Source organism: Dermacentor andersoni, chromosome 11 (genome assembly GCF_023375885.2).
Source record: "Dermacentor andersoni chromosome 11, qqDerAnde1_hic_scaffold, whole genome shotgun sequence".
Lineage (NCBI taxonomy): Eukaryota > Metazoa > Arthropoda > Arachnida > Ixodida > Ixodidae > Dermacentor > Dermacentor andersoni.
Genome location: NC_092824.1, coordinates 81,935,742 through 81,961,637, shown reverse-complemented (window position 1 = coordinate 81,961,637; position 25,896 = coordinate 81,935,742). Strand labels below are relative to the sequence as shown.

The 25,896-nt window shown below is 46.7% G+C and overlaps 2 protein-coding genes across 3 annotated transcripts in view; one reads left to right on the top strand and one right to left on the bottom strand.

Moving 5' to 3' along the window:
• Positions 1 to 25,896, bottom strand: part of LOC126518300 (uncharacterized) — a 63,225-nt gene that overhangs the window by 14,177 nt on the left and 23,152 nt on the right. The window contains exons 10-11 of the mRNA XM_072285222.1: positions 8,838 to 8,885; positions 2,767 to 3,540 (exon numbers count right to left, since the gene is read on the bottom strand). Coding sequence (XP_072141323.1) covers positions 2,767 to 3,540; positions 8,838 to 8,885 — 822 coding nt within the window. The remainder of the gene's footprint in view (positions 1 to 2,766; positions 3,541 to 8,837; positions 8,886 to 25,896) is intronic.
• On the top strand, positions 16,201 to 24,235 carry LOC140214252 (uncharacterized). Of its 2 annotated transcripts, none has more exons than XM_072285610.1 (4): positions 16,201 to 16,390; positions 18,912 to 19,034; positions 21,313 to 21,431; positions 22,469 to 24,235. In XM_072285610.1, the coding sequence occupies exons 2-4, from the start codon at positions 18,917 to 18,919 to the stop codon at positions 22,778 to 22,780; spliced, it is 549 nt and encodes a 182-aa protein (XP_072141711.1). In that variant the 5' UTR covers positions 16,201 to 16,390; positions 18,912 to 18,916; the 3' UTR covers positions 22,781 to 24,235. The 2 variants fall into 2 exon arrangements, with proteins under 2 accessions (XP_072141711.1, XP_072141710.1); XM_072285609.1 differs by having other exon boundaries at positions 16,202 to 16,373.

The window sequence follows — 25,896 nt, the reverse complement described above, 5'->3', positions numbered from 1 at the left end:
AGAAGCTGAAACGTTGAAAACCAGCGTGACCTTCACTTTCTCCATTAATAGCATCTTTCTTTTTTCTTTCTCTGACGAAACGAATGAAAACGGGGTTTCAAAGAAGATTTCGCCTATTTAAAGAATATTTTACCAGAAATACACTTATTTAGATATTGCCCTTTAATGCCCCTTTACGAAGCAAACGTTTGCAGACGAGTTGAATTAGGCTTTTCTACTTGTGCGCACTATATTTGCACAAGTTTATACAAGTGTATTTACTCCACGAAGTAGTTACAAGTTTTGAGAGATATGAAATACAAACGGAGGTCCCGTAGTCAAAGACTGCATTGGAACTTCCGGTCAAGGTAAGGTGGTGGAAGGAACTACTATATGGCAGCAAAATAGAGCAATATCGCGTGATTAACATACATGGTCGTATAAATGTAGAACAAAAGAAGATAACAAGTTGGGTGGGACTACATAACAAAAATAAACAAAGGAAAAAAAATAAAGATAAACAAGTAAAGAAAAGTGCGCGCGTCCACAGATGTATGTCAAACGTAACTACACGAAAATAAGAAGCCTAACCAGGGAAAAAAAAAACATAGATTTTTGTCGAGAGATTTCCTCCATTCTCTCAAAGCGGTAAGCACATTTAGCCCACTTCCGGCGCATTTACTGAGTGAAACGGGCAGGCGTACACAGATGTTGTAACGAGCCTTCAGAAGTAATCTCGGGGGTTTTAGTAAACCGGCCGGTTTACTAAAACTCCCGAGCAGGGAAGAGGCGCGCGTTCTCCGTTCTTCTCTGGTCTTCTCTGTTCCTTTGGGCTCGAACCACTCTTGCCCTCGACCCACTAGCTACACGTGACAAAATATTTCGCGGTGAGGGCTCTGTTCCATCACCGATACGTCATTCTATCGCCGCGTTGCTAATGAAATTCGCATTTTGGTGCATGGCGCTGCCATCTATGGATGAGTATATTGCGTCATCGCTGAGATTTTGACTAAAAGGGTGTGGGAGGAGCGCAACAGGGCTGTTCCAAGAAGCGCCCCAGGTGTCACGCGCCACGCGTTTTCACCAGTTTCAGCTCAATGCAAAAAAAAATAGCGACGAAGGAACGGCTAATGGACTGCTTTTCAGTTCTGCTAATTGCGTTAAATGCGTCACCCATCGCTAGAAACATAACAACACATTGGCACAGGGGCGTGGTCGAGCTTCCACGAAAAGAAATTCGCCCCCCCCCCCCCCCCGCTTTCCTTTATCGCCCGCAATACTGCATTTTCTTTGTTTTGTGGACAATAAACCATATTGGTACCAATACAGAGCCGGAGAATAAACAAGCAACGGACAGACTAACAGGCAACATGATTTGTATGCCAGTGTGTTTATTGAGTGTGTAAATCCTACTTAGTGCAAGAAAAAAAAAAGAAAATAAGTTAAGTCGAACGCATTCGTTTAACATTATTGAAGTCGTCCACACTTGGACCTGGCTGATCCCAGGCGAACCAAACACTCAGATATGTTTTCAGCAGTCCTTCAGAGCAAGATGTCTCCGTGGGAGGCGAACAATGGGCTTTGCAACTACTGGACCCAGTGTTACGTGATGCTGTCGACCAGGCGTAGAAAAGAAGGCAAGAAGAACACGAAAGAATGCAAAAGTCGTGCAAACGCGATTTGCGTTTTGCGTATGCAAAGCCGCTTGGGGGAATTGCTAAACCTTTCCAACGCGGAGATTTGGGCTTTGTGCACCGAAATATAGAGTACGGTAACCGCGCCGGGGGTACAACTGTAGAGAAGGATTGGAAGTCGTCTTTTTCAGCGCTTTTGCTCGTGAATCCGTGGCCTGCGATAACGGTGGGTCCCAAACGCCGGTGACTAATAAACGCCTTTGCAAGATGGCGGAGGTTGCTTCGGCCTGCCATGGCCTGCAACGTCAGGCCTGGCACTTCGATCCCGTACCCTACGCTCAACCATGCCTGAAGACGCATCCCAGCGAACGTATCTATTGGGGGCGAGGACTTACGGAGTCGCCATCTGTCGGAAGCGTCCCTCTTGCGTAGTATGAGGGACAACGCGGCGCGCTCCTGATAGGCTTACGGCGCTCAATAAAAACCCAACGCGGTAGCCCGGAGATTTCTGTAAGTATGCTCTCAAAACAAGGGAAGTTCTTTACAGTCAAAATAATAATCTTGGGCAAACTGGAAGCACAGAATCGTTTACAGACGCTGTCTCCTTACCGAATACGTACAGTGAACGCCGCTGCGCGCGATCGCCGCGGTGGAGTCTCCCGAACCGGCTTCTTGCGTGAAAGGTAGGCAAACACTGAGAGTAAAATATGTGAAATATGTTCTTATAGTGAGCTGTCTGTATAACGAAATGGAGCAAAGCAGAATGAAGCCTCAATGCAGCGATCGCACGGGTTCGCAGCGCCAGACTGCGCGTCTGCATGCATGTCCGCGCACGATGTTTTGCTTTCGTTGTGAGCGCGTTTTCGCACCGTGCCGTGAGCTTTAGGACGCAGCATATGAGCACTTGATAGGAACGATATAGTGGGTCATCCTCTCCAGCGCTTTCGCTCGTGAATGCCGCTCGTGTTGGGGGGTCCGTGCCCTGCAGTGGGTCCCAAACGCCGGTGACTAATAAACGCCTTTGCAAAACGAACTCCCAAAGGAGCACAAAAGAACGCAAGCGAGGTTTTCGGGCACGCTTGGGTGGCGCTATTTCTAAAGCTCCCTATTAACAATTATTGAGCGGTGCGCCTCGCAGCATATATATATATACCTTTTCGGAGAAGCTCCTGTAGGGCCCTCGGAACAGCCCGCAGACGTGCCCTCCGAAGTTCTGACACGGGTCGACCAGGGGATTCACGGACTTTCTGTAGGCTTTCGCGAGATTCATGCAGCTGGGCGAGTAACAAATGGGTCGAACCACGAAGGGCGGTGGGGTCCGCGGTGATGGCGGCGAAGGCGGCGGCGGCGGAGGTGGCGGTGGTGGTGGCGGTGGTGGAGGCGTAGGAGGTGGTGGTGTGGGAGGTGGTGGTGTGGGAGGTGGTGGTGTAGGGGGTGGAGGCGTACGAGGCGGAGGCGTAGGAGGTGGAGGCGTACGAGGCGGAGGCATAGGAGGTGGAGGCGTAGGAGGTGGTGGTGTGGGCGGTGGTGGTGTAGGGGGTGGAGGCGTACGAGGCGGAGACGTGGAAGGCGGAGGCGTAGGAGGCGGAGGTGTAGGAGGTGAAGGCGTAGGAGGTGAAGGCGTAGGAGGTGGAGGCGTAGGCGGTAGAGGCGTAGGCGGTAGAGGCGTAGGCGGTAGAGGCGTAGGCGGTAGAGGCGTAGGCGGTAGAGGCGCTGTCGTGGTGGTAGTCGTGGTGGTAGTCGTGGTGGTCGCTGCAGTTGTCGCGGGCACCACGGGCTCGGACCCAGTCACGTACCCGAAGGCCAAGTACCCGAGCACCCCCACGACGCCGCCGACGAGCGCTCCAGTGACCCAGACCACGGCAACCGTCACCATAGAGTAGCTGGGGACGATCACCTCCACCGGCTGTTGCTGCCGCCGTTCCGGCTGCACGTGTGGGACGCGCGGCGCAGATAATCAGAGAGACGCACGGTTGTCGGATCGTGACAGTTGTCTACCCAGGTCTGGGGACGCACCGCCCTGCTTTTTACCGTGTATTTTCCGTAATTTTGTTATTCCGAGCGTATATATTGCTCCAACCACAAGTTGAAGTGGCGCAACTGTCGAAATTTTAAGTCCTAATCTCTACCACTCGTTCTTCAGTGAAACACCTAGCGGGAGGAGCGAAAATCCTGATTTTGAATATAGCGCGGGAGTAGGTTTTTCCAAGGAACCCTTCTATAGTACGTGTACGTATTGCCTGCAGGTACGCAGATAGCGCCAGAGGTCCCTTTATTGCAATAGCAGATAACGGCGTTTTACGTAGGGCTTCACCTATCAAGGTTGTCAACTTACCAGTAAGGTGCTTGTGACCCCCATTCACGATCATAGAAAGTTCATGGTGCATACTGAGAACAAGACAACAGATTAGCCAGTTTCGATCTTAGCCGAAGTGAACGACGCAGTTGCGTTGGCCAGAAGCTTCCTTTTCTCGTTAAAGACGATGGAGGTCAATTACATGCTTTCAGACGGGCTATTAATACCTCTAGAAGTGTTGCTACGACTATGCGGTGAGAGAAACTCTTGACAGCGACATATCCTCGTCAAGGTTATGCATCTACACGGAGCAAACAGTGCTGTTTTTTTTTTTTTTTAATAGTAGTGAGAGGCATACTTTGGGTGTCAGTTGAGGGTTGCAATGCCGGCGTTGCAGTTACTTTCGGCGCTAACTGTGCATGCAATAAAACCGATAGGAACAGCTACGGGGACTCCCGAAAAAAAAAATTTGAAGACTCCGGCGTTTCCTTGAAAAACCGCTTTTGTTTTCGTATCTTCGACACTTTTCTTGCCGACGTTTCCGATCTACACGCATAAACTCTTCAACAAGACGTTTGGCCACGCCCATTTGCGCTTGTCTAATTTGCACTCGAGTTTGCTGTTATTGCAGCGATAATGCTACCGATTTCTGACGCAAAAAGAAAACTTGCCACGCTTAACAACTTGCCAGCGCGACAACGCGTAAACGGGATACTCACGCAAATCGTAAAGCACAGGAACGAATACGAGCAGGACACATACGTCATGCATGCTGTGCTCCTTCTGTCTTGCGTGATCTACGCGTTTTGGGCACAGTGCCTAACAAGTTCACTCACTTTCACTTTCGCGACACGCTTCGTGACGTCAGACTTTGGCTACAATTTCATTTTCAATAAAAAAAAGATAGAAAGAGCAAGTTTTCGTGCATCTCAACCACAAATAAATTCTCATTGGAGTCATATGTTTGGCGTTTTAAACGATCATTGATCCAGTGGCGAGAAACAAACGTACGATTCCCACCCCGAGTCACGTGAAATGAAAGTCAACAGTAACAGCCACAGCATCATACAGAACCAAATTACGCTTTCGTGACATGGTAGTCGCAAAAGCACGTTCGGTTTCATTCCACAAGCTCGTAAGATGAACCGACGTCTGTCGAGTACTCATGTGTCTTTTTTTTTTATTTTATTTAGCGGCCATCAGATTATACCTGTGCCACACAGGAGGTGCGGCAGACACACGTACTATAAATTTGTTTTGCAAATTTAGCAGTCTTCCCACTAACAACTGGGGAACAGCCATTTCAACGCAGGTCCTGGCGCGGGCAAAAAGCCGATTCGGCGCAGCAGTGAGCACTTTCGGCGCAGGGTCCAAGGCACGTGCACTTACCGTACACCATGCAAATATCCGCTAACGTGGTCGATATGTTGTGCAGACAGGTTTGCGCGAGGCTTATGCGGGTGTGACGCGGCGCACTTTTGATCGCGATCAAGCCCGATCCGGATCGAATTTCTCGGTCGTGATTGGCGCTCCTTTGCACAAAATGCGCGAGAGAGCCAATCGCGGTCCAGAATTTCGATCCGGATCGGTCCAGATCGCGATCAGAAGCGTACGTGTGACACCGGTACTACACTGCAAGCGCGGTCAGGAAAGGACGCGACGCCTCTCCACACCCAGGATACAACACAGTGCCACAGTCAAGGATTGTGGGCAGAGGCTCATCGCAAGACCAATTGAGTACGCGCGGCCGCATTGAACATGACATCGTGCAATATACGCCGGTCATGCGCATTAGGGAATTTTCGAAAAGGTGCCGCGAAGGTTTGCGGCCACAAAAGGAAATAAGTGTCAGCGTCACTGCGCATGCGCGAGACGCAAATACGGTTTTGCGTCGGCGACGACAATCTTTCACCGAAATGGCGCAGCGACACAAACTCGACGCAAAGTTTTCAGCCACCGAACATGGCGGCACCCGTCGAGTGGCGCCTCTCCACCGCGCACGACATTCGCTAATGCTATTCTTAACAATGCACCACGTGCGATTCCGATCGCATCGGTTCTTTTGCAAAGCTTTCCCAATCACCCATAAACATCGAAAAAGTTTGCCTTTAAACCCATAGAACGTGACATCCTCCTTCGGCAAACTCCGCGGTACCATGCGGGTTCGGTGAACACCGAGATAAAGCGTCAGCAAGACGGTACAGCGGCACTACGTTGTACGTCTGTCCGAGAAAAAAAGCATGAATGACGAACCAGACGACTCAGACGGGCCCATCCTTTCTATGGGCGGGCCTGTGCTTCCTTCTATGATGATCATCATTATTATGATGATGATGATAGCGTGCTGTTGGTTTCGATTTCAGTTTTGCTAGTTGCGAAGCATTGACGAAAAGAGTGTTTCGCTTTTATACATGCATGCTTTGGCACAGGCACAGCGCGATTTTCAGCTGAAATTCCGTTTAGGCGCAGGATGGCGCAACGGCTCGCTCTCGGCGCAGTTTGGCCGCAAATGGCGCAAGTGTTCCACCACTGCGCTAAATTTAACGTCTTTCTTTTTTATTGCGCTGCCTCGCGAGAAAGTTTGTTCTCTTGAGGGCGGCAGGTTAGTTAGCGGCTTTCACGTAATGTTGGCTTTTTTTTTTTTTTTTTAGGTACAAAACCTTAATTTTTTTAGCAATTCGTTCTTTAAGTATCCCGAACATGCAGCTTATCCATGGCCCTTTAGAAATAAGAGGGAATTGAGCGTGTTTTCAGTCTGCTAAATATGATTAAATTTAAGTTAACAGAATGTCCACTGATATGACAAATGCCATCCTTACTGTGAAGGCTGGTCTCCGAAAATACGATAAATACTGCTTCAATTACACGCCGCCCGAGGACATTGTGCGCAAAAGCGGCGTGACGGAGGTCTATGTGGTCAGCGATGGCACACACCCTAGACCCCCCTCTCCCCTCCGCCAGCCAGTGAACGCATTATACAACGCTATACGGAAGTTTAAACAATAATCCAATAATCAGGCCATTGATTGTAGTTCACCGACGCAAACTTTTTTTTTTCTTTTCAAGTTTCAGGTCGCAATACGTTGCCGCACTTCAACGTCGCTCAAAGAAAAAAACGCTCAATAGTATTGATAAGTTGCATTTTATTCCATTATGCACGAAAAAAAGAACATGGTGGAGTGGAGACGTCTCCAAAGTCAAGCCTGACCGCCACCATCTTACCATAGGCACGAAAAAAACGTTAGCGAATAGCGTAGAATATACAAACCGCTTTTTATGACTGTTAATATTTTGAAAGTGATTATCGTCCGCATATTGGCTGGTTTTCAGCGTATTTTGGGCGTTCTTATCACGGTTCCTTTGGGGTCTCGACTAGCGGGTTTTCTTATTTCAAGTTGGTACTGCTCTTAATGGCATTAAACGTCGCGATGACGACAGCAGCAGGTAACGCACTCCATTTACTCGTACATCGCGATATCATCAAATTGTATTATTCAGTGGGCAAAAGTTAACGAAGTGCCAGTAAAATCACCTATAACCGTTTATTACGCCGCATTAGCTTAGCTTACTTTCAGAAATACATATTTTTTTGCGTGCAGACGTAAATTATAACATTGGCAGCGAGAGTACACATTTTATTTTCAAATGAGTTGTGGGAACGCAATACGCCTCAAATGGCATTAAGTTTTTTATGTCGTTGTAGCACCACCCAAATGGCATTAAACACAAAGGTACTGACTCGATAATGCCTTAACTTTTAACGCCATTTGTGCGATACCACATGTGGAAACCTAATGTCATTTGCCCTAATGTCATTCGTTAGTGAATGGGTTCGCCAGAACTCATTCGAGCGACAAAGGCGTACTCTCGACACCATAGCTTGCGCAGTGTAATATCGATGTACTTGAAATAGCCTCTATCATGTAACAAGTTGCTTATACATAACTTTCAACTACAATACTCCTGTAAGGAGTTGAACTGGGCCAACTTTTTCAACGGCGAACCTGCTCAGGTCGGCGTAGCAACGGCTTCGGCGCGGAAGGCGCCATTTTGCTTTTGGGCTTCGGATTTCTCACGCAATGACCGAAGTTGCTATGCTCGGTTGCAGCGTTGTAAAAGACAGCAACAAATTAAACCTAACGGAACCGTACACTAGGCTTATTTATTGCATTCATTACACCAGTATCAACTTGAAAGCGCATGTTTATCTTTTCATTAGTGCCCCAACATTTATCGCTTCAGAAAACGCTATCGTCGACATCAACGAGTCAAATGCATTAAATTTGAACGACTGGCCACTCCACTCCAAAATAAAATGTGGTTAGAGAATTTAAGGCATTAACGATTGCGACGACGACGGCAGCAGCACTAGTGGCACCATCCTGTGACACTCTCTTCAACCACAACACCCTAGGAACTTAGTTGTCCTGCGTCATCGTAGACCCCGATTGTGAAAAAGAAAATGTAATCCTCTGTACACTAATGATTGTTGTTGCCACAGCTTTTGCAATAGAATGTGTGTAGGTAGAACGTGGTCGTTGTAATTAAGGTATGTGTGCTGTAAACGATGTCAGCATCGGAAGATGGCGCAGCCAGCCTGCGGCATGCGTCCTTCTGTCCCGTGTTCCGGTATTCTACTGAATTACTAAAGCGCCAAACAGACGACACAAGATACACGGACGAGCGCTCCTCGTCGTCTGTTTGGCGCTTTAGTACTTCAGTAACATGCACCAACTAGCTCAACAAAAAGTTCTTCCGGTATCCCACAAACTGAAAGGCTAAAATGTGTCTCGACGCTGCGAGGAGGAAGGCTGCGTGATGCACATTATGAAAACCGTAGCCCGGTACCGGCCAATAAATCGCCATGCAGGCCACCTGGCTCCCAAATAAGTCACAAAACCGAAAACAGGAAAGAGAACGCAGCTTACCGGAACGTTGCTTTCTGTGTACCTTGATTGCGTACCAGCAGGCGACACCTGCGAAAAAGCGCATAAGTTCACGTATAAAGTCATGCATCGGTGCTCTATTCTGACGGCGGTTCTGAAGGGACACAGTTACGCGAAGTAAATTTATATTTTCAAAAAAAAGTAACAAACGATCAAAGCTCGTCGGACGACGATGCGTGCACACACGCACACACGCAGGTGTGTGCGTAAGCGTGAGTGCCAGGGAGAGAGAGAGAGAGAATAAACATTTTTATCAGGCAAATGCAGCTATGGAGAGGCGTCCTAATGCCTTGAGCTCGGACCGCGTCCTGGGCCCTCGCAATCAGCCGTTGCTCATCCTCGAGGTCGGAGCTGGCCAAGGCTCTCTCTCAGAGCTGGTTGGTGTGGTAAGGGTTCGGAGGATTTGATGGTGCCTCTCTGCAGCCCCCTACTATGTACTTTAGGAACCCGTGCTCTGCGCAGAAGCGGCGTTGCGGAGAAAATTGTGTAGGGGCTATGAGGTGATTTCTGGTTGGGTGGGGGAAAGCATTAACCTGCAGAGCTCGGAGGAATCGCTCCTGATCTCTAGGTAGTGACTTGTGTGGGAGTGCCCGCAATTACGTCGCCACATTGCAGAAATCGTAGTTATCAGTAAATAATAATCAGTGGGTGGACAAGCGAAAAAAAAATCACGTCCATTAAGACGGAGCTTTCGGAGGCGCCTATCTAAATATACGGGAAAAGATAAATGATCTTTCTCGGCAACCAACGCACAGAATTCGACCAGATTTGTTACATTCAAAAGAAAGGAAGCAGATTTTTTTTGTTTATGCCATTGATCTCTTCTGCAAGAAAATGAACGAAAATTCAGAATGTCCAAAAAAAAAACAAGAAAAGAAAGAAAAAACTTTGAAGTTTGCGACAATGCGACCGAGCAATGACAGAATTCACTAACGACTACGATACTCCCTAATGCAAAATCTTAGCGCAGCTCCATACGTGTTTTCATTTCGCGATATATTGAGGCAATGAAATTGAGAGAGACATGTAGCAGAGTTGCCAATCGCTGAAAATCTGATCTGCGGGTCAAGCGCGTCGGCTTTTATACATGACTCCTCGAAGGTTCCAGTGTAATCGCTGGTGCCGCATGGCTTGCAGAAAGTACTACACACTTCGCGTCGCGCATACAATCACATTTCAAAATAGCAAGCCATGACAATCGAAACAAAATCGAAACAAGCGCGAATGAAACCAAGCCAAGCAAACCAAACAAGCGCAAGCGACTCCTGACGCGAGCAGATGATAGTACGAAAAGAGCGGTTCGGCTGAGACCAGATACTAGTACTCATCGAGCGGTAGGGCGGGTGCGCATGACACCAGTTTCCCGAGCGCACGTCACTGAAGGGGTCGCTCTCATTGGTCTCCGCCGTTCGCGGCTCGCGTCTTTCATCGCACGCTCCGCGTTCGCTCTTGCACCTTTCGCTGAGCTCGTTCTCTCGGTTACGCCGCCGACGCTCGCCACAGGAACGGGCGCCTAAGAGCTGCGCTCTCAAATGATATCCCAGTTCTGTAAACTTCACCTAATATTACATTTAATGTCGACGAAATTGACATATAATACTCCACTCTTATACGTACCGCTATCTAATCGGTCCAGGGGTTGTCTCACTAAAGCATCTATGTGCTTAAAATATATTTGAATAATCAACATATGAGAACAGGCCCCGAGTTAAAGCGTCCTCATAACGGAGCTGGTTCATCCCACGGCTAACACCCTTACCTTAAAAGGCAAGATCGAATTGCGGATGGGTACATAGCAAGCTTCGCTTTTTTGGCTAAATTTTACAACACGGCGACACAAAAGCTACGTGAAATAAGCTTTAGCAGTTATCACTGTAAAGTATTCGTGTTGCTGTGTGCGCGAGATGGTCAGAATCAGCGTGCAGTTTTCAACTAAACAAACCTCGTTAACGAAACAGCATATGACGATATAATGGATAAAAAAAAAATTAAATTATGGGGTTTTACGTGCCAAAACCACTTTCTGATTATGAGGCACGCCGTAGTGGAGGACTCCGGAAATTTCGACCACCTGGGGTTCTTTAACGTGCACCTAAATCTAAGTACACGGGTGTTTTCGCATTTCGCCCCCATCGAAATGCGGCCGCCGTTGCCGGGATTCGATCCCGCGACCTCGTGCTCAGCAGCCTAACACCATAGCCACTGAGCAACCACGGCGGGTGACGATATAATGGATACGACGAGGTGAAATTCCTCAGGAAATCCTCATAGAGATTCATGTAAATGCAATAATGGATATAAAGAAGTAATGAATATAACGAAATAATTCTGGCTCCCCCCTTCAATTTTGTTAAACGAGGTTTTAGCGCATATGACTTCTCTCACCGCAGTAGAAGTTTCGAGCTGGCATAAGCGGGTACAGAAAATAGTTTACAGCCTTCACGGCAATGGTGCTGGTCGCGGTACGAACCGGCACACTTAGGGGTGAAAAAGAAGTTGCAGTTTCGCTAGAAAGGCGAAGCATCGATTGCGATAACAAATTAGTGGACAAATACGAATTCAGGATCGTAGTCTTATCGCCCGCATAAACTTGTAAACATAGGGATAGTAACTAAATTAACAAGCATGGTATCACATGTGCACAAGCAAACATGAACACATCTCACTCGATGACCGCGGAAACTGTCAAAACGCTGCAGTGAGGAACCACGGCAGCAGCAGCGAGCGAATTGACCTTCGTGCTACGTCTCGCATCAACGCGAACTAAGCCACGAAACAGCGCGCGGCGGTCTCTGTTCACGTCGCAGAAGGCCTTCAAGATACAGCGGCCGGGGCGGGTATACGCGCGGCTGCCCGTAGTAGAACCCGCCTCTCCTCTTCCCTCCCCTCCCTCCCCCTATCTTTGCGCGTGACGGAAGACGGCGCGCTTCCTCCACGCTTCCCTCGCTTGCGTGCGCGAGATAGAGCCGCGATCGCCGGCTCAACCCTCGCACGCTTTCACTCGCACATACAGCACGCGACGTGCACCGATGAGTTATCGCCCTTGGACTTCGTAGGAACCCTCACGATGACGGCAGAAATACGCCTGTAGTGTCCATATAATTTCTATCACAATAAAATTTTTCAGCTAAGTTGTTAAGAGGAGTTCCGCAATGCTTTTCGTGCGGAATCGAAGGCCAACGTGCATGCAATGGCGTGGTCGATATCAAATGTATAAATGCAACGCAACGTGCGCGGGAACCTGAATTCGCTTTGAAACTTACAATTATAGCATAAAAGTCACATTGCGTATACTTCATTCCAACAGACAAATTATACGCTAGTTTTTTTTTTTTTTTTTGAAGCAGTTATTTGTTTCTCACGCGGCCTTATACCAGTTCTACGTTGGAGGTCAGCTAGGAGTTGGTCCGGCTGCAGCGATGGAAGCTGGCGCCGCGATGCTGCCACGCCGCCTAAGTGAGGGCCGCCGCAGAGTATTTGCTATTAAAATATCGCTACTAATTATAAAATAAACAGCTTGCGTGTACCTCATTGGATTATACGACAACTTTTCTTTTCGCACGGTTTTCCTATGGCCAGCAATTCGTAATTGTTGCTTCGCACGTCGCATTTGCACGTCTAACCGTTCAGGGGCCAGCCATAGGAGTTCGATGCCAGCTAGGGGACAGACCAGCTATACGGTTGCGACGGGAAGGGGCTGATGATGTTGTCCAACGCCGCCGCCAGCGTGGGGGTCCTACAGCGGCCACATAGGCTGGGGCGTCGGTAATGAATCGTATTAAGAAGCGCCTGCGAACATATGCTTCAATGAGAGGACTCTCTTTTTCAGCTTCCTTGCCTTTGACGAGTCAGTTGCTGAGATTGAAATTCATCTGCAAAGGATTGCTTCTTTCTTTCTTCTTTTCTTTTCACGTGGGGCACCAGTTTCGAGACGCGTATCCGCGAAAATATGTCGGGAATGCATCGGACTCCCTGCTTACCCAAGCACTGCTTCCGTAAAGCGACGCGGAGGTCGACATGACTCGTTTTTCTTGAGCGTTCGGACATCGGCAACCCCTGCTTGCACTCGCGATTCTTCTCTTGAATTGGCGCGCGACTGTCACGAGAAGGTCTGGCTGCTGCACACGCGCCGCCTGGATTCCGTTTTATTGGAAGACATGCTGCGTTGACTGATATAGTTTTGCGTGTTAAATTACCGTAAATATATATAAATTTTTGTAGCTCTGGTGCTAAACGTAATTTTGGTTCCAATTTAGGCGCGTGTAAGTACTTCGCCCGCCAACTAAAATGAACTGTTGGTGCAAACTGCGCGAAAACAAAAAGTTACATTAATGGAGATTTGGGAGCCGGCTAATTGATTGCATCATCTTAAAATTGTGAGCAAAACGAATCACAATAAACACACTTAAGCATACACATAAGCCGTAAATTTTAAAGGCTACATGTGAAATCTTAGTTCTCGTTTTCTTTTTCTTCTATATACCAGAGTATTTCTTCGTCTACCCCTACCCACTTTGCTCAATCTGGCTATCTGGCTTCTGTACGATGATAGGGTCCTCTAGATAGCGCCACAATGCACTCAGGCGTAGGGTGCCTCAATACCACGTTCATTACAGTAAAGGAAAGGTCACCCGACAAACAATGCATATTAAATTGCTCCGATGACTTTCCATTTTCTGACATTCTTTCTCAAGGCTGTTAAAAAATTTTCAGTTGCATTTATAAATACATACGCATGTGAAATGTTTTACGCGTTCTCAACTACAACTGAACAGCGATATCACAAATGTTATCCGTCGGTACGCAAGCAAAATTTCCATCTTTAGGTTCATTCACTCGGGCCTTTTCATCACACGCAGCTAGGTATACATGCTGGTCAGTTAACAAAAATTCAGTTTCGCCAGAAAGGCGAAGCATCGCTTGCGATAGCAAATTAGCAGACAGCCATACGAAGTAAGGATATCATTTTATTGCTGTATAAGCTTGTAAACATTCGTTTGCTAACTAAGTTAACAAGCATGGTGTCAGCGCGCACAGCAAACATGAACACATCACACTCGATGACCGCGGACTCTCGCTGTCAAAACGCTGGCGTGAGGAAACGCCGCAGAATCGGCGAGATGAGTGACCTTCGTGCTGTCTATCGCTTCAACGCAAACTTGAAGCGATAGACAGCACGAAGGTCACTTATCTCGCCGCTTCTGCGGCGTTTCTCTCTCTCTCTCTCTCTCTCTCTCTCTCTCTCTCTATATATATATATATATATATATATATATATATATATATATATATATAGGTTGTGTGGTGTTTTATGGCACATAGGCAACTAAGGCCATTATGCGCCAAGCTCGAGCTATAGGAAAATTTTCCGTGTAGTTTTATAAAAATGTAAAAAGTCGTCGGTGGTGTTGTGTGCTTCAATAGTTAGAGTTACCTCATGATGGAGTAAGAAAAAGATTGTAACAATGGGTACTGATAAAAACTTTTACAGGGGGTCGGGTAACCTCAGCGGCCGTCCTTGCCAGGGCAAGGATCTCGAGGCTCCTAACCAATCAAATAAAGTCCTCAGCCTTTTTCTCAGAGATGAGAAGTGATGTGGTGTATGAGGTGAAGTACTGCGTGATGATTTACATATTTTTAAGAATACCAGCTTCTGTTAAATATCTAAAAACGCTAGACGTATCTACAATTGCATTATCACTCAAGAGCAGTGCTGGGTGAAAAGGGATGCATTGGTTATAAAACGGGGAAAAGCACTTTTTCCGTAGCTTTTCCAGTTTACAGCATGAAATTAAAATGTGATTGACTGTAAGTTCATCTCCGCAAGTGCAAATTGGTTTGTCTTCTTTCTTCAGCAGAAAGTTGTGTGTAGTGTGTGTGTGACCTATACGGAGACGGCAGATAATGACTTCCTTGAAACGCTTCTGGTGCACGCATGACTTCCATTCACCTAGAACTGGTTTTATTAATTGTAGCTTGTTATTTAGTTCGTTGTTCCAGTGGACTGCCATTTTTCTCTTGCATTACTATGTAGTAAGTTCATGCAATCTCTATAGGGCATATTTACATTCTTAATTTGCTTGCCGTAAGCTTGAGCAGCGCACAAATCCGCTCTTTCATTGCCTTTTATGCCGACATAACTTGGTACCCAGCAGAGCCTGATGTTTTGGCCTTGAGCTGTGGCTGCTGTAATGCTGTGTATGAGGTCTCCAACCAGAGGAGCCGTTGCATTTCCAGAATGAAATGCCGTGAGCACACTCAGTGAGTCTGTGTAAATAACACTGTTGGTAAGTCTCTCATTTACTATTTTTTCTATGGCTACACAGATGGCATAACTTTCCGCAGTGAAGATGGAAGCACACAGTGGAAGTCTTACTATTTTAGTCCAATTCCCCTGTACAGCTGCGCTTCCTACATAAGCATCTGTTTTTGAACCGTCTGTGTAAAAAGCTGCAAAATTACTGTACTTTTCTTCAAGTGTGAGGAATTCTTGTATTATATGTTGTTGCGGAATTTGTTTTTAACGGAATATATATATATATATATATATATATATATATATATATATATATATATATATATATATATATACAGATTCGACATATAAAGGAAAACAATGTAGCGTATCACCCAGCACGCAACTTTTCCAGAAGAAGCTCAGCGTGACGCGAAAGACGTCACGCTGACGTCACGTAGGACCTTGAAACGTGGCGCAAGCCAACACACTGAAATTATGGAGGCGACATGGCGCGGAACGTTGCTGTTCTTGTGGCCTCAAATCGTGGCTATACCTGTGGGAGGGATACGCCACACTGGAGATGATGAAAAGCGTACACGCGAGAAATGCAAGAAGAAAAGGACCATAAGAAAGGAAATATTGCGTAGTATAAGAAAAACAATTTGATAGGGCCTTTGTTTTAACAAAATTTAGTTTGAATACACCACGGTCTCCCTAGCAGCGTAACCCTCCGGGCGCTTCGATGAACTTCTGCAGAGCTGCTATAATGGGCCTGTGGCTGTTACTGGGTCAAACTGACGCGCATCAAAGAAAGGTATGTCACAAGCTAGCGAAACGTCAAGCTTCTTCCTCTATGCGAGTGCAATGTCCAGTGAGTAAGTATCCACACAATGGTCACTATGTGTTATCCTTCTCGGATAATCTATGACTCACTCACATGACGAAGCATAAGCCGTGACGCTGCTTCACGAATCGACCACAAGCATAGAGAGCGAGGGAAAGGAAATGAAGAAGAAAAAAAATATAACAATGCTGGGACAGTAGGGTCAAGCTCGGATATCTCCCGGAATATCTCGAAGCGCTATTCTGGGAGCTCCCAGCATCGCACAGAGGCACGCGGTCCCATCGCCCCGGGAGTGTCAGCCTCGCTATCGACGCTACCGATAAGGCCTCACGTGCGACCGGCCCGTCTCGACGCAGCTGACTTGCTTACTCTACAAACCGCTTTGCAGCCGTGGAAGTGAACGCTCCTCGATTCTTACCGCGTCGCTGCAAGTCCCGTGAGTAGAAGAATTGTGTAAGCACGCACACATCACTCTTTGTCTAGTAGTCGCGTTTCTTCTATGCATGCGCGGATAATGAGAAAGTGTGCGTGGATGGGTGGGGGGGGAGACGTCATTATTGTTGCACACTCTCAGTTGCAGAGATCGCTTCCTGTACTACCGCTACGTAGCAATGTGAACCAAGGGACCCTCTCGAAATTGAGTGACATTTGCCCCGGCGACGTACGAGTATACCGTACCGGTTATGAGGTAGATGGCAGCAGAGCGAGAAAATGGTATGCGCAGTGTTCAGCGTAAAACAGCAGCTGACTCCGTTGAAGACGAAGTAAATAATCTGCCGAAGCAAGCTCGGTTTAGACAACTAAGTTTAATGTTTTCGAATAATGACGTCGTCTATCTAGGAGCATCCTTTCTTGAAGAGCGAGGGTTGCTTGCTCGGCCGTGAGTAAATAGTTACTTGTTTCAGGGCGATATTGTTGATAAATTATTCGCGTTATTTTTCATTCATTTCTTCCCCAAAGTTTCATTTGTTTTTATAGATAACCGTAAACGTGCGTCGTTTCCAATGCCACGAGGCTCTTGACCAACCTCCCACAGGGGGTATGCGCCATTAGTAAATAAGTGAAGCCAAATCAAACGGCAAGCTACGGAAAATACTGCGAAGCAATTCAGTTTTCGTGCGATCTTGTCTTTCCTCAAACAGCCAGTGCGCTTGCGTTATGTAGGACCTAACTTACGGTAGCGTACGCCATCTTCCTAAGACGTGACGTCGTCAGCGATGGATACGTGTGTAGCACGCCCACGGCTGGCGAAGAAGCCACGATTCTAGCAGTGCGCTCCATGCTTAGTCGGTTATATTTATCCGTGCACAACTGCTGGACGTTCATTCAAGTATTTCACACTGCTGTGTGGATTGCCTATCTATGATTGTTGACTTGTACGAGTTGGTTAAGTAAAGTTTGGCACTGCTTGCCATTGAGCACGTCAGCTCTTAAGCAGATGATCTGGCGCTATCAAGAGGCCTTCACGCGAAGTTTTCATTATTCTGAATCTGCGGTACTTCCCTGCGCCTCTGCAATACTTGCAGGGGAATTATTTCTCTTTTTTTTTTTGCAAGCTCTAGTGATGTCATACAACACGTCCCACGAAAACAGTTCACATGTATAGGTGAACAATAGTATAGTATAGTATAGTATAGTATAGTATAGTATAGTATAGTATAGGTGAGCAATCAGCGTAAATCTGGCAGGGAGGAATGTGTACGTTTCTGCGGAAGTTCGGGGAAGCCTCGGAAGCCATGTTTTGTTGCGACCTTGAAGTAGAGCTGATAACAACAATCCTCTGACCTCAAGCTCTATCAATCGTTTTAGATTAAGGGGCTTTAGATAAAAGGGCATTAACCTTTATCGCGTGCTGCGTGCTACACGCCGAAATCAGAAACGCTTGTTAAAACAATTATGTTTAAAACGCGTGGAATAAGTCTTAAGGCACTTCGGATTAATACTGCGCTTCAAAATTTGCTACCCATCAAGTGTTTTACAGAAAAGAGTTGTAGGCTACAGACGTCTAGCATGTTTGTGTGTCGTTATGTACTGTACGTCGTGTTCGGCGTGGTATATGCGTACCAGGTTCGTTATGTATGCAGTTGCTCATTGTTGCTTCTTCAGCAGCGATTTGCACTGAGCGAATTTCTCAGTTTGCTCGCTGTTTTAAAGCCCAATGCAAGTAAAACAGCCCGCCCGTCAAGTATTTTATTTGCGAGTTCAGGAGTTGTGTCAACATTCGTAGACGCAGCAGATGAAAGTTAAGAATTCGTAATCTTTTACAGCGAAGATGTATATGGCTATGGTTCCGTGCATTTTTGTTCTCCGTGAACAAAAACTATCATCGTCAATGTCTCATAGCCCCGTAAGCATTCATGCTCCCGTAAGCAAGCAAAAAAATGCAATGGCTTATAGCTCCGTAAGGCAGAGGCTACAAGCACTAAGCAAATCGAAGCGAACAGTGCTTAAATGTTTTCTAATCACGCATACAACATACAGAACAGAATGTCGAAAACTATCATCATCAATGGCTCATACCCCCGTGAGAAATTGTATTTTGTATCTTCTCTATTGTATTTTGCAACTTATTACTAATAGTGCTTTACACCTGGACTACGTGAGAATGAGTGTATATACACAAAATTAAAATATCAGTTTTTACAATCCGGAGCCAGACGACGTGCCTCCAAATCTAAGTACATTCAACCCAATGTCCGCATACACGACGAACCTGCAGGAAGGATTTTCACTCTACTTTGCTTAACTGTAATCACTGCAACATCCGATTCCACGTTTCCCTGAAAGCAATATGGAGCCCAAACATTGTTAGTAAATATTGTTTGTCATTTTCTCGACTCCTTCGCTAATAAATTCACTGTCACCTTTGGCTGGCACTTCTTCTAAGAAATAAATCTATCGTACGGATTGTTTTCTGAATACTCGCCCAAAACTTTCTTTCTTTAATTTTTCTCTGTTCCTTTCTTTTACGCAGACATCATGGATCCACGGACGTGGTCAGCTGGCAGGGGCGTCTGGCTCGCCCTCTTGTTTGATGTGACGCTAGCTAATTCCGTTAACATAGTGCGTCGCTTGGGAGTCGACCACGACTACACATGTAAGCGTCGTACTAACCTCTCTGTCTTACTAACAGAAACGGGCATCGCAACAGCTTAGTGCATGGCCTCCGAGATCTGGCGGTGCGCGCTGTATTTAGCAGGCGCCGCCCGATCTCGGCGGCAATGCTGAGGTTATAGTACCCCCCCTCGCAAAAAAAAAAAAAAAAATTACTAGAGGGTAACTCTGGCACTATAGTGTCCATGTGAAATGTGAACTGGAAGTATGAAGGCTCTGGCAGCATGGAGACAATAGCTAGTACACGGATTTGTTTAAACTTCGTCCTTGTGTCTTCAAACGGCTTTGCCACTTTTCAAATTGATCACCTTCAACGAAATACCGCGGTATAGACGCAACAATTCACAACGATTACGCGTGCGCGCTGTACCTTGCTCTGTGTATAAAACAATCAATGTTCGAAAATTTTTTAGAGATAAAGTGCAATAAATAGCGTCACAAGAACGTCTAATGCTGCAAGTCACGAAAATTAGACAAGTCTACGCACGCACTAACCATCGTTCCCATAGTAGCAGATAAAGCCCCTTAAACCTCGTAAAGTAGCGGCACGCTTTGAAGAATGCCGCCTCCTCCTCGCGCGCTCTGGCCGAGGCCGACGCCGCGTCGTTATTGGCCTAATAGCATCACGGGGGCCCTCGCGCCGTGCATCAGCGCCATTTTTGTTCGAGAAGCGTTTACGGAGTGGCGAGAAGCGCATGTTGGCGCCGTTGCTACGCTCGAGCAGTGTAGGCGGCGCCACGGTCGAGGAGGGAGCTTGAAAGAGAGGAGAAACGAGGAGTGAAGGCGGAGGAGGAGAGTGTCACTACTTTACGAAGTTTAAGGGATTTTAGTAGCAGAGCGATCGCAGCACCCTCTAATGATTTTTGTAGCAAACTCCGCGGCTGAGCGTCTCGCATCCCTTGGCGTTGAGCGTCCTCTGCAGACACGCGTAGCAAACATACGTTGTGCGACGCAGAGTCATGTCACATGCAGACGGGCGTCCCACTGAGATATAATTTTGACAAAATATATTGAACATGCTCCTACAGACAACGACGACGCCGGACACTTTGAACTCTGCACTGATTACCTTTCTACTTCATAGAGAGTTAAATCCCGCAATAAGTATTTCTGTAAAAGATTCCGCGCTTATTGTTACTTTTAAGGCGGTTATTCGCCGGAAACCGCTATCGCTGTAAAATATTCTGCAGTTATTGCCGCATTTAAAACGGTTATTCGCGCCAGAAACCACTGTCGGCATAAAATATTCCGCCGTTGTTAACTTTTAAGGCGGCTATTCGCCCTCAACCGCTACCACTGCATGTAAATATTCTGCAGATGCCAGAACAGGCGTCTCAGCCTTTGAATAAAGAGCCTCTTTTCCTCCTATCCCATATTTTATCAGTGCGCTTCTTTGCAGATAACAAGCCGCAGGCACGCCAGGAACCCTTCATTACGCGTTGCAATCAAAAGAAACGTTCCTTTTGCTCTTGATTAAATATAACACATGCAGTTCTACAGCGAAGCATTTGCTATTAATACTATTTGTTATTTACGTAAATGTCATAATAGCCTGGTTATGACTGAGCGTGTCAAGTGCATCGTGTACGCAGTGTCGTCTGCGCACATGACGCACTTGGAGCGCTCAGTTAACCTGGTTATGTCATTTACGTAAATATTAAACAGTAGTTTCCAGTCTAATAACGTTCACGAGCTTACCTATCTGGCGAATACTGCATTACAAACATTACTAGAACAGAAAAGAATAAGCTGCTTAGAAATCGACGCCAGCCTAACTAAAGCCGTATTGTTTACACCTGCGCAATAAGTTGTCAATCGTAACCCTACTCTAACTTAACGTCACAAAATATGCATGTTAAGTAAGTGGAGACACTATAGGCATGAATTTCAATCGGCACCTGAACTGGCATACACATGTCGATCGCTTGGCAATTGCTTGTGGCATACTGTGTAAATTCCGGCAGGTACTTCCATCTAAGGTGAAATTGTTACTCTGTAATTCACAATCTGCCCCTCATATAAATTACTGTAACCCTGTGCGGGGAAACACGACGTATATTACCATTAACAAACTCCATTTACTACAAAAGCCATTCAAGACAAGTAGACGGCTCTATGTCTATAAACTATCTAAAACGTTTTTTTTTTTTTACTCGGCCCAATATTTTGTTGCCGTTGGCATTTAAAGATTCGTGCAGTGGTGAAACCCGGCGACAACGGAGCCTTATATTGACGTCACCTCCCCACATGCTCACACGTAGGGGATGACTTCGCCATGACTGCCGGTGCCAAATTGGGGGCCATCCTGTTTGCGATCCTGGTCGTGGTCACCTTACTTTTCGTGTGCTGGAGCGCATGCGCCAGGTGTTCGCGCGCAGAGGTAAGTTGCGGCCCAACGATCAGTGTTGGATGGCTGCTTGAACCGATAAGAAAAGTGAATAACTCCGAACGTCGACAGCGAGCACGAAATACCTGCTAGGCGGTGTCGCGTGGGTTTCGGCCTCGCCGATATATCGCAGAGTATCGCAGAGCGCCTTGCCAAAGTGACTGGCGAAAATGTTGCAATAATTATTGCATAAAGTCTCGCAACGACCCCCCTCCCCTCAATCCTAGCACAAAGTCATACGTGCAGGTGTTTGTGAATCGGAGCAGTATTTTACGTTATTTGTAGACGGTGACTTCTGCTGTTGAACCACGTGAAAATATGCAAAACGGTTGAAGCGTTATGCAGATACACTATTTAATGCTTTCTGCGTGTTCTTGTCTTCACAGCTGAGCCCGTGAGCCTCAACCGGCGAGTTTAACGTTGGCTACAGTCAACAGCGCATGTGCAGTTAGGCACTTTCGTATTGGTTCGGTTCTCCAATGACCTCGAAAAACTGGAAATGTACACCGTGCTACAGATTTGTCTACAGTGGAAGTAAACTGCTAAGTGATTTATTTTTTTATATTTAGAATGCGCCAATAGACGATTACACTCCAATTACAATAAAACCCCAATTCTGAAATTCAACGAGCTGCACCTGTACAATAATTTTCTGTCGAACAGGTGGTTTACGTTTAAGTGGCTTGAACTTTTTGCTGCAACGGACGCAGAATGACCGTGGAGCATTAGCAATAGTTGGTCTTGTTTTTCTCTAATTTTTTGTCGTTTTCTGCGTTTGGATTTTGAGGAGAGAAAATATTTCGTACAATATACTCTTTTCTTTTTTCGCAGCGCGACCGAACGCATTAGGAACCGGATTTTCCTTTTGTATAGCTTAGCCTTGGTTTCAAACGCCTGCAACGTGTTTACTGTCCTATTTCTTTTTTCTCACCCAAATGAACCAGCACAAAGATTATTCACGCAATACATCATTCTTTTTTTTTTTTGTACTCTTTTACTTAAAGCGTTAACCAACGACTGGTCTCTTGCAGGAAGCACAGCAGCCGCTCATACCTACTCCAAGGGCGCCGGCTACACTCGGCCCAGCTGGGCGCAGCTACACGCAACAGCCGCTACCGTGCGCAATGACATCTCCGGTCGCACCGCACCCGCAGCCGTACTACTACCAGCAGCAGGCGCCGCCTTACCCGCAAGAGGCACTCTACGTTGGCCACAACGTGGCGCCCTTCGCAGAGCCACCCACGGTGCCCACGCAACAGCCGTCGGCGCCGATAATCCCGCCGCCGATAATGCCACCACCGCCACCGCCTGCATACATCTATCCACCGCAACATCCTCAATGAAACGTCGCAGTAGCCACGAACGATACGGGTGCTGGACACTGACTAAACCGGGTGCTGCGGAGAACCCCGGAGTGCATCGACACGCAGTTTACGGCACCGCCTGAAGGACAGTACGAACTCTCTAGAACGCCCCCATACCCCAAGTGTACAAGTGCTGTGCAACAATTGTGACGATGACGGTCATCACGTAATGTGCATAATATAACGCGTATAGTAACGTGACACGTATGCAGTGCAAAATGATAACGTCAGCGTGAGAATGAGCGCTTGTGCGCCCTGTGCGTGATGCGGGTGTGTTTTTCGGCGCTCCCAACTTTCTACCACGACGGCGCGTAGTGGCTCACACAATTTAAAGACGGAAACATGCAACAAGTAAGCTACCGCAAAAGAACACGCCTATACGCACGCGACACACCTACCTCAAGGCTTGGTTAACTCTTCATCATCGCTGAGAGGTTGAACAGACGACAGGGCGTCGTGATACCTGGGGTCGAGAACAGCTAGAACACCGGAGATGCAAACGTTAAGTGCAGACGCAAGGGAAGAGGCGAAGAAACGCATGCAACAGATAACATATTAAAGCGGTTGACGTTAATGCTAAACGAAAGTTACCGCAGTTGGCGGTTCTGTATTAGCTTTCACTATCTGGTGTTCCTTAACGTTCACCTCTCGGCACATTCACGTTCACGCTCTGCCCCATTATTTCAAAAGCATCGAATCTCCACTAGCACAAACATTCTGTGTAAAAAATTAGCGTTAGTTATATACACTCATATGAAACAGAATTTGTCATTGTTCTTAGATAAATACGTCCATAAAGAATACTCGTACAACTTCCGGCATACCACTTATAACAACAACAAAAAAGAAGATCCGCACTAACTACTGTTCACAAAATTTATCGTATACCAGATTCCTAACTTCTTGAATAAACACGAAACAGCTAAGACCGTTATTACAGAAGATATCTCAGCGCAAGCATTTAAAGAGAACATAAGCAGATACCTTCTTGGCACACAATATTGAAATGTTTTTCGCTTTTTCTCTCGGGGTGTCCATTCATTATTAAAGTTTCTTCTCTCTCTCGGGGTGTTAAGTGAGCACGAAATGTTGGTTGAGTTGTAAGGTTCGTTTTTTTATTCTTCCTGTTTATTTGTATTGGTCGATTTTTTCTGTACTTCATGACACAAATATCATTCGTTCATAGCTGTGCATTAATCGCGATGCAGATGAGTCTGGCCCAAAGTTTTGTTTAGATGCATTGTTGCCAGTGCTTTTCACTGATTTATGTTCAAAGTTTAGCCGACGGGCAATGTAGCAATTAGTATAGTGATGTCGGGTGATGTGTTTGGGAAGAGGGGGCAAGGGGGCTGACACTCTGTCAGGCATTACTTGCTTTACGTATGCCTCCTAGGTAAGTGTTTTGATGCCTAAATAAAATACTTTAACTTTGAACTCCGCAAGAACGTTTCTGCATTCCATCGCCATCGGAATGCGGCAGATACGGTCGGGATTCGAACCCACGACCTAGCGCTCAGCAGCTGAACGACACGCCACGTGGCAAACTGTATATATTCAGCCCCTGAACCTCAAGACATAGTATGTTACAAAAGCCCCATGCAGCGCTGAACTTACAAAGCTTCTCGTTCCTAAGTGCTCTTCGCTATTGTCAAACCCCCTTCCCTAATAGTATGTCGAGCATCAGGATTGGCTAGAATTTTTTTTTTTCTTACGATTATTTCTAGCGTACAAGCTTTTTGTGAATGCGGGCTCACTTGTCTTCTCCCCGCGCTCTCAGTTTCAGGTTGCTTTGCCCACGGGTGGATAGCACCACTGCAGAGCCTGGAAGATAACAGAGAGCTTTACAAAGTTTTACAAGTATACTGATTAGGGTGCACAAACACCGTACGTTGTGCTTGCAACGCAAGTCCTTGGCTTTCAGAAAGATCTAATAGAAGTCTGGGTCTTTTTACGTGCACAAGCTACACTTGCAGCACCCTACTGCAACGCTCTCTATTAAGAGGCGAAAGATCGCATTGCAACAAGCTTGCAGCAAGGAGCAGCCTCTGCAGTGACGCACGCTCACGTTTGCCGCGTAGTAAATATCGCTGACTCCTCGCTGAACATAGTTGCCTTCCAATTCCAGTATATAAGGAGAAAATATGGGTCATTCGATAACAGGGGGCGATCACGTATTCGCTATGCCGCCTGTCGTCTTCATTCGAGCCCAAACTGTGCAAAGAACCGAAATTTCTTTTATTTACTTTTCGGTCAGGCATCTAGAATTGCATGCCATGATTGACTTGTGTGGTTCAATGTCCCGAAACAACACAGACGCTATCAAAGACACAACTGGAGCGAGTTAAAGGGATGTTCCGAATTACTTCTGACTGTATAGAAGTCTCTCGAATTCACCTCCTCCAGTACACTACGTCTCCAGACTTGGAGTGGCGCCTGACACCAGCAAAAATGCCGAGAGCCAGTGGGGCTATACTAATCCAATTAGGAAAACCCGCTAAGGTTCAACAAAAGACACTCCCTCCCCACAACAGGAGTTGGCCTGCCTGGTGCAATATTTGGCCACTCCCTCCCAAATGACTCATTCGATCAACCAATGGCCCTCAGCTCCCAGCAGCTGCGGAGCACCTCACCAAGGCGGCGGTCAGGCCTGTAACGCAGCAGAGGATGGCAAGAAGAAATTCGCAGGCGCTAGTTGGAATCGGTTGGCGCAGGACAGGGGTAATTGGAGATCGCAGGGAGAGGCCTTCGTCCTGCAGTAGACATAAAGTAGGCTGCTGCTGATGATGATGATGTATAGAAGTCCCTAACGTACGGCACACGGGCCTTTTTGTATTGCGCCCCCATCGGAATAAAAAAAAAAAAACCTCGACCTCATGCTCATATGATCCTCGTTTCCAGTGAGTTAGCGCGGCGGTTCGCATCAAGATCCAAAGACCTCACAACGACGTCATGCAACGCACTCCCCCATCTCCTTCCTCCTCTAGCGTGCAAGACCAACGCCACCTAGGTATCACAAAGCCTGTGCACTCTGCTTTATGACGTCACGGCCGAAATTCCCACTGCCAAGACGGACGTGACGAAAATGGCGACGTCAA